This window comes from Strix aluco, chromosome 2 (genome assembly GCF_031877795.1).
Source record: "Strix aluco isolate bStrAlu1 chromosome 2, bStrAlu1.hap1, whole genome shotgun sequence".
Classification (NCBI taxonomy): Eukaryota; Metazoa; Chordata; class Aves; order Strigiformes; family Strigidae; genus Strix; species Strix aluco.
The window spans coordinates 91,992,392-92,002,069 of NC_133932.1; the positions used below are offsets into that span (position 1 = coordinate 91,992,392).

Genomic DNA, 9,678 nt, shown 5'->3' on the forward strand with positions numbered 1-9,678 from the left:
AGAAGACAGTATATTTTAAACTCCTGTTCTAACTCTCTAGGCTGTGAAGATAATTACCACTTTGTGAATAACAAAAAAAATTCCAAAGCGGAAAGGAGTATGTGTATGGGTTCATTAAAATATTACTTGTACTTTTAGTACTTTTCTTATTAAGCCAATGACTAATCTTTCCATCATTTTTCCTGCTGTTATTCAGAACTGTAGGAAAAAGCAATGTAATTGAAAAAATGCCATTTATTATTTTGCAAGATTATATGAAATAAGGGTACAAAACCCCAACAAAATAAAAACAACACTCACCTAGAAAAAGACCCCACAACCAGAAGAGGCAATGCTAGAATTAAGCTACTGGACAAATAAGCGATTCAGGTTCTTCTGTCCACTGGGATAAAAAAAAAAAAACAACAACCCAACAACCACCACAAACCCCAAATCTACAAAATGCTCCCTAAACCCAAGAATAGCTACTAAAACTCTGGAGTGAAATATTCAACATAACTAAAACTCCACAGATACAGGGTACCTTTCATTACTCATGTTACCATACTGCCTAGAAACTTTACAATCTAAGAAATAATAAATTTCAGCATACAATGAGAGTGATGACTAGAAGTGATGGTCAGCACTAGAGAGAACAGCAAGAGCATAGGCTTAGTATGCCAGGCAGTGATCATAACACACAAGCAGCCTAAAAACTTTATTGTATAATCATTTTTTAAAAAAATAATACTAAAGACAGACACAAAAACAGGCAAAGGAGGTATCTCTGTGTATCAAGAGGGTTTCATTCAAGCCTGGAAAAAAAATTATAGAGATATCCTTCTGAACATTTAGTAAGTAGATGATAAAATCTTGCAGCATAAGCACCTGTGTGAAAGAGTGTGACAGATTGGCAACAGATGAATGGGAAGAACCCTTAAAACAAATATATGGAGCTTATTTTTATGGGGAGACATGCAAAGAAAAAGAGGAGTTCAATCAATGATGCAGCCAGATAAATAATCTTTTGCAACTGTATTCTGCATGGATACAAGCAAGACTGTATTTAATAACGTCAGGGAGAAGAAGTTTTGTAGGAATAAATACAAGTTGTTAGAAACCAGGGAAAATTCTTTAGAGGAACAAAAATCCGTATTAGGTGTGACACAGGAAGGTCAGGAAAGAGATGTCACAAGCAACAGCTTCAATTTTGGCAAGTTATCTGACTACATTAGTAATAACTAAATTAAACCTCTTTTTTTCTCCCTCAGTCTTTTTCTAGCACTTTCCTAGGCCAGACAAAGATGCTGGTACAAAAAAAAAAAAAAAAAATTTACACAACAGGAGATGAAGCAACCCCTTCCCCTGCTTTAGGACAGCAGGCAGTTCTGTATGCTTTTTAGACAGCATCATTCATAGGGAGGGACCTCTGCTGCTTTGCATTCAAATTATTCTGTGATTACCCAAGCAATTTTATTCTACAGATACCTACTAGACAAAGAAGTTAAGGTACTTCACTGTATCTGAAGCCTCACTCACTTTCAGCTGTTTACTTTCTCTTAGCTTATTGACACTACATACTCAGGTTAACATAAAACAGCTTTATATTTCCCTAGATCTGCACAGGAGAGTATTAGGTACTCTTTTTCAGTCACTGCTTATCACATTGCTGACTATTCTTAATTTGTATGTCTTCAAGCATTTACCTTAGAAAAGAAAAAAAATATATATTTGGCTACAATATATATTCCTGAGCTGGGGCTCAGGAAGAAGAACAACAGAAACACCACACATGTCCATTTCTACTTTATTAACTTTTTCAGAGCTTTGTTTTTACTGATTGTTGTCATATTTTCAGTTATCTCTTTTCTTGTTGTATTAAAGTACCTTCTTGGTTTTTCACTGGCCCAGCTAACCATTAGACAGAAAGTCACTTCTGAAATGACGTTACACACACGCATACACACACACCTTATCTGCACTTCTCCTGCATTTCTCCTTTTCTCCCCAGTATTGCAGAAGGCCCCTCCTTCTCACCTGGTAATTACTGTTTTCAACTAGCTAAGAGAGAAGATGGAGACAGACTCATCTCAGCAGTGCACAGGAGAACAGTGAGAAGCAATGGACATAGGCTAGAACACATTAAATTTGAACTTGTTAAGGAAAGCATTTGAAAATAAATTTTAAAAATAATGATCATGGTCAACCACTAGCACAGGCTGCACAGAAGGATGTGGAGTCTCCACCCTTTGAGGAATTCAGAACTTGACAAGTTCCTGAGCAACCTGTTTTGAACAGAACAGGGTTGGACTACAGAAATGTAGAGGTCCCTTCCAGCCTACGTGATTCTATTCTAAATCACCACAAATTGTAAATATGTGTCTAAATCTTAGTTAATAGCAAAATCATTACAATAAGCCATTTAGGCATGCTACCTACGTGGTATGTGGTATAACCTAGGCTGTTTTCATTGTCGTTACCACCACTTTAACCTACTAACTATCGGGCATTGAAAGAAGCACAGAGCAGTTATCTTTAATACACAATTCTGCTCTGAGGCACACTAGATACCTTTAAGGTTCATGAAATTTATTTAATTAAAGAAAAAATACCTCATGCTTTATTTAAAGAGTCTCAAAAGTAGAATGGAAACCCAGTGGACAAAGGCAACCAAGCAATATCTTCACCCAGGCGACTTGAATTCAGCAGTTTAAAACAGTACTTCTGCCAACACAGTTACACAGCTGGTAGGAAGATTTGATTTATGGGGCTGATGGAGATGTGGAAAGGGTAAGTGGTGTAAAAAAAAGTAAGGGTGCAATTTATTTTAGCAGATAATTTCTGAAGTGGCTAATGTACAATTTAAATATTGTCTGAAGTAGAGATGCTCTCTTCCACTTTGTCACTTGCATGTAAAAACAACAGTGAGGACAAACACTGAAACAAAACAGACTTTGAAATTTAGGTGCAATTAAAGTTGGGCAGCATTTACAAATATTTCAAGAATGCCACCACATTCTAAATACTAAGGCATTATATTCAAGACTGAGTTTTCCACATTTTACTGTGGTATTTGTATACAAGTTGGAACCCTGAAAACATAAAACTGGTGAAATGCACAAACATTTCCAGACACTCAGATGCAAAAGTCCAAGAGCTTTTGTGGGAAGAACCAACTGTTGTAATCCTCTTCTAAATGCAAATGCAAACCAAGACACCAACGGAGTCGACATTTTATTGTACTTCTGCTCGGTGTATTAAAGCATCACTGCATCACAACAAAACCACAGTTAAGACTTTATTCTGAAAAAAAAAAAAACCAACATGCCTATGGCTTTAGGAAACTGGGAGGACTAGATCTAATTAGACCAATTGAGATAATCAGTATTTTGTAACTTTTTCATTAATGCATAAGTTTTTTTGGCACTTTCTTAAATTGAGGCTAGTTTTTTCCCTAGAAAGTAGTAAGACACTGTATAAAATGTCTGACAGAATTGTCACCAAGGAAAAAAACAACAGAAAAACACTTACATTACAGTTTATATAAATCCACAAATAGATGGTTGCATTCAGCCCTTTAAGTATCCAATTCTTATTAAACTAATCTGTATTAAAAATATAAATGCACAATATTTTGCTTTCAATTCTTTATACATTATTTCTAGAGGCATAGAGACAAAAAATTGCTTGCTTCAGAAGTGAAATTCCTTAATAGAAATAAGGGAACCACCCAAACAATATTTTATTGTTTGGGCATTTTAAGGATATATTTCTTAATTCTTTCATTATGACATTTATGGAATTAAAACAAAGGGATCATTTTTCAATACGTTTTAGAGAAGGTGTCTTTTGGACCATTAATCAAAATGTCTGATATGACAAAATGGCAGCAGTTCTAGAAACTTTAGTTCTACACAGCAGGTCAAAAGCCACACCAGAAGCAAATACATGGCTGTAACTTACATGAACTGCATTACTCTTCTTTACTAACTACTCCTTACTTACGAGCAGCCACAATATGGTCTTGCCCAAACAAGGGACGCTCCATTACAATAAACTTACTTGGGGAATTCAAGATTTATTACCAATTCTTTAATATCCTCAAGCGCTGTATTTCAGAACCTCTTAATACAGTTCAAGGAATACAGCCCATTTATCATCACAATTTTTAAAAAATTATTTATTTCAAAATTTGCAGTGAAGGAGGAAAAAGAGAACTCTTTCAACTTCATCAAATATGTGAGAAATCTTACACCCACAAAATTCTTGTCCTTCCAACTGTTATTTTCTTCAGGGTATCTAAAAGAGCAGCACTGACTCAGAGTTAGTGCTCCTGATCTTCACAATGAGAGGTATATATTTTTAAAAGCCATCAAGCAGTTTTGAAACTTAATACTTGGTATGTCCAGGCACTGACATATATATTGAACCAGGACATCACACAGGCAGCAATGCAAAGCGCCCAGGCAGCTGGGCTAACCAGCTCACCCAGGCTTCCGCCGAAACCGCGCCACCGAGCAAGAGCTTTAGAATGCTCCGAACAGAGTCCTGAGGTGCAGCTACTGAGCCACTGGTTCAAAACAGGACACCGTGTTACGCTGTTAAAAACACTTATAAACCTTTTTTCTATGATCTAAACAGTTATTCATTATGGGCATAAGCCAGATCAATCCACTTTTCCAAATAAGCTATTATACATATTATTTTTTACAGTGTACTAAAACAACTGGATTCTACCGATTCTCCTGGTTCTTTAAGCCGAGGAAAATGTGGAAACAGGAACAGCATCTTCAATGCAACAACATAATCTATCGCATGAACAACTATCACTTGCTTTCCACTCTGTAGCACCCCATTCACTTTAAACAGTATTTGAAACATAAGGGTTTCTTTGTCATAATTTTTAGTTTATGTCATTGAAAGAGAAATAAGAAACTGAGCAAAAAAGAGCATAAAAAAAGGCCACAAGTGGAAGCACAAATAGAGAAATTAAACGCATGGTTTTCCTAGCTTTCAATTACTGAGAAATGTACAAAGGCAGATCTAAGTCAGTCTTTCATCTATTCAAATAAATAATGCTCTAAACACCAAAACAAATTACAATTTTCCCTTTGCAACATATCTACCCATTTAAACTCAATAAGAGGTCCATGTAGTTTAAGATATTTTAAATTAGAAGCGGCCATTCAACAAGTCATCTCACAGTGGATGTCTACAATCCCTTCATTTTTGTCCTTGTGCTTACTCTTTGTTATGCTGTGCCACAGCCTCAACACTTCCCCTTTGTTGGCTCTGTGGAAGCTTTCTGGGGTACTCTCTTTACAGTAAGACACAAACTGAGTCCTGGTCTTCCACTTTCTGAGGCTACACTCATAATAACAGGCTGTTTTCCAAGCATGCACACTATCTCCACCGTTTCTACTCTGCTTACAACAGAAGAGTTAAACTCCACTCCCCCACACCCCAACTAAAAACAAACAAACAAAAAGATTAGCAACACTTTTTCGGAAGGACATCTCTGTTTCTTCACATCCAACATCCTTTCACTCCAACACAGTAGCTCATCTACAAGTTCTACCACCCAATGTACTTCAGGAATTGCATGCACTACCTTTTCAATGACTTCGATCAGTAGGGTTTTCTTTTGGGAAAGCTTATGTGATAGTGTTGCAGAGTTCGAAAATGGAAAGACCTTTTAGGAAGCGTAAAGTTTCTTTCCTCAAGATAATTAATCAATCTCTGTATTTGCCTCACACCCTTAAGAAATGTGTTCCATAACTGCGTGAAGACTGACTGTATCCAGTTTCTGCCATTTGATCTATGTTTTGTGATCGTTATTGTCCCTGCAACTTTAAAGTCACAACTGTCAAGAGCGTCCACGGACCGAAATTAATTTATGTAGCTAACTCTCAGTACCTTAATGGCTTTTTTCAAAAAAAAAAAAAAAAAAAAAAAAAAGAAGTAGGATCAAAGGCCTCAAAATAACACTGGAAGGTGACTAAGAACTGGCAAGTAAACCTTATGTGGCAAGAGAAATCCAAGTCACAGCCAACTCTCTCAATAGTTTAACTCTGAACTACCCGAAACCAGTGCTTGAGCTTCATAATCAGATGCAGCCAATTACTCTATCCTTATCTGGATATAACAGAGGCATGAGTTGACATGGTACCTTATCTAGAAAGTAAGGATATTTCTTATAACATGTGAGATGATGAAAGGAAAGAGAGAATGAAGAAAGGTGGGAGATCAAGAAAGATATCCACCAATTCTACCTTTTTGTTTATCTACACTTGCCAGGGAATCAATCGTGGGTTGCAAGCCAGACAGAAGAGGCATCACGATGAACAATCAGCTTGTGTCTGATCTTTTCACTCCAACAATTTGTATGCAGTCTTTTTTTTTTTGTTGGTAGAAGAAATTCAGAGCAAGATACACAGCCAAACATTATCTGGTAAACAGTGGGCAGATAAACCCCATTTTCTTGCTTTCTCTCTCCCATTAGTGGGGAAACTCTGGTAAGAGATTCAGGAAGAAGGGTAGCACTGGTCATATCAGGCCCCCCAGCTGAAGGTCAAGGAGAAGAAACCATCCCCTGTCATCACTGTACACAAAGTGGAGCTTTGTAAATGCTGAATTGTCAACTCTTTCTGTATTAGAGGTGGACAACAATTCATTCTATCAGACTCTAGAAGTGGAAGGGAAAAAAAGTATTGTGACAATTAAATTAGCACTGTATGGTACATTTAACTACACGGACTTCTCTCTTAAAAACACCACTACAGATACGTGGCTGCGGTATTCCGAATGAGTCACTGTCACTGGAAATTCTTAGAGCTATGAAAGAATATTCCTGTTTATCCTCACCAGCTAGTTTCTGAACCTTTAAATAATTCTTACACGCATACACAAAGAGAGGGCCTATATACCCTAAGGATTTAGAAATTCCTAGACTTGTATTATAACATAAATGCTTTCAGACAGAAAAAAACTTTCAAGCTATTTTGGAAAGATTTCACATAACCTGTAACTGAGAAATATCAGTTCTTCTCCATTACAGTCTGAATTTCTACCACAAAGATTGAAAGAGTCTCAAATTCACAACTTACATTGCAAAACTACAGAGCACACAGTATGGTAAGAACATATTAAAAGCAAATGAACTTGCATTTAGCACATTACCTTTCAAGTTACTATTAAAAAAGGGAATAAACTGATTGGTACAATAACCAAAATAGGCTAAGCATTTGTAAAATCGTAATGACAGTTCTGACTACGATCTAATACTTAAGAATCCACGCATCGTACAGGTGACTGGATTTGTTTTGGTTTTAAGAGTCCGCTACCATAAGAAAAAAAATACAATTTAAAAAACCCCACCAAATAGCGAAAAAACCCAAACCAACCAAGAAACACATGTCCAGATATCTGTGTAAAGAGATACATTCATTAAACTACTACTAGACACATATATTACAGCTCTTAGGGGCACACCATTGTTGGGTTTTTTTTCAATCCTGAAGAATTCTGGAATATTTTACAGAATACAGCACGGAGTACCACAAAAAAAGTCTGTCCTTGCAATTACCTCAGCAGGATTTTTTAAAAATGCGTTTGCAATTTCATTTGAATCTCAAATTACTATTATTGCTGCAATATGGGATCCTGTTGTAAGCAGGATATGAATAACTTGTGACTAATAGCCCTGTTGTTATAGAGTTTACCACCATACTGATGAGATCAAAAGAACAGTGACTAATAATGCAAGGTGTATTCAAGACCATTTTCTTGCCTTTTTTTTTTTTTTTTTTTCAAATATACACCTCTCAGTCTAGATAATAACAACCACCACTGCTCAGTTAAGACTGGCAAAATAATACTGAAGGAGGAAGACTAACTGGTCTAAACTGGCCTTTTCTGTGCAGAAATATTAAAAAGAAAATCCTTGTGGAGTAAAAGTTAATAATCCATGATCATCCACAATTGATATATGTAGACATATATCATCCATCATCAATGCAAAGCCAATGGGCAAGAGAGACAGAACAATGTTAAACGAACAACTCTACGTGTGTCCAAAATCAAGGATTTTCTCCATCCAACATAAATGTTATAATTCAGATTTTAAAAAGTCACTAGTTTTTCCCCCTCAATCTCTACTTTACAGCTGACAGGACTTTATTTGTACCATGATGAGTTCATCTCCACATCTGTAAAGTGAGAAGTTAGAGAATTTGAAATTCTGATAGTCATTTATTCACATTTATTTTCTTTCGAACTGGAATTTAGTCTCAGAATTTCAAAATTTTTAAATCTAAAAAATCTAAAACATAACATTCCAACCCTGGAAAGGTTGTTAATTTTAACTCAGGACTAGAATTAAAAACTTTCTCAAATTGCTCCACAGCAGCAATACTATAAGAATTGCAAAATTACATGTCCTAGGAAACGATAACATTATCAACAGGCCTGCTGGGATCAACATCTGACCTCTAATGCTTGTTAAAAGATACTCAGAACAGATGCAGGGTTGGAGCATGTGTGATCTCCTTACAGCTAGAGTTTATCTAGAGCTTACATCGTTTTGTGGACCAGAACAAGCTTCCTTTCTCTAGCGTGGATTCTACTACACTAACAAAAACAGCAACAACAAATAATGCAGATGTTGTTATGAGTAAGCAGCAAAGTGCAAATATGGTAAAATGACATTATTTCTTATGGTCAGCCAAAGAAGAAAGAGGCTGCAACACAATGATGATGTAAGCAGATCCATGCAAGTGCACAAATCCATCATGTACAGGTCCAGAACTGGCACATGTTACATATAAATACGTTTTAATCATTAATTAATGAATTAAAACCCATCTTGAAACACATGAGAAATTACATCAATAGCCAGACCACTATTCTCTTTTCTTTTACTGTCCTTTCCTTCATACAGTATCTTCACATGCCACTACGTGCTGGGAGGTTTCAGAGGAGCTTCCAGTACGGTCCAGTATTAGAAGACTGAGCACAGGCACCCGTGGGGGAGGGAAGAGGTTACTCTCGTTGGAGAAGCAGGAGCCTTTACCACATAAAAATGAAAGAAGATGGGCCTAAAGCTGCAGAGAGGCTAAAGGTTATCTCAAATAAGAGCTGCTTACCTGATTCGTGACCTGAAAAGAAAGCAGAAGAGATAAGGGAGTTAAAAACCCAGTTAGATCCGCGGGCTAAGACCTCCCCCGTTCCCTGCCCCCACCAGCCAACCCTCAGCCCGCGATGCTGAGCCCAAAGCGGCCCCGAGCCCGCTCCCCTCCGCCATCCTCCCTCCCTCCCTCCCTCCCTCCCTCCCTCCCTCCCGACAGCAGGCAGGCAGGCAGCCCACTCGCGCACATGGTAGCTCCCCCACCACCCCCGCGCCGGGCACTCACGTCGGGGTTGGCCTCCAGGGGCAGCCAGCGATGGGGCTCCATGGCGGTGGCGGTGGCGGCGCGGCGGCTCCTGGTACCGGCACTGGGCTCAGCCTAGCAGCACGGCTCTGACAGCGCCTCACACCGCCTCGCCTCAGCCCTGACCCGGGACCGCACCACCGAGACGCGCGAGAAAGGGGGAGAGGGGGAGTGGGGCGGAAAAGAAACGAACCCTCAGAGCCCCCACGCACACTTTTCCACTCCTGCGGAGCGGCGGGCGGAGGCTACATCACGGCGACGAACGCCTTCC

The 9,678-nt window shown here is 38.3% G+C and overlaps 1 protein-coding gene across 1 annotated transcript in view; it reads right to left on the minus strand.

Moving 5' to 3' along the window:
* UCHL3 (ubiquitin C-terminal hydrolase L3) overlaps positions 1–9,626 on the minus strand; it is a 44,658-nt gene extending 35,032 nt beyond the window's left edge. The window contains exons 1-2 of the mRNA XM_074815518.1: positions 9,390–9,626; positions 9,123–9,134 (exon numbers count right to left, since the gene is read on the minus strand). Coding sequence (XP_074671619.1) covers positions 9,123–9,134; positions 9,390–9,431 — 54 coding nt within the window. The 5' untranslated portion in view covers positions 9,432–9,626. The remainder of the gene's footprint in view (positions 1–9,122; positions 9,135–9,389) is intronic.
* Between the last annotated feature and the right edge of the window lie 52 nt (positions 9,627–9,678).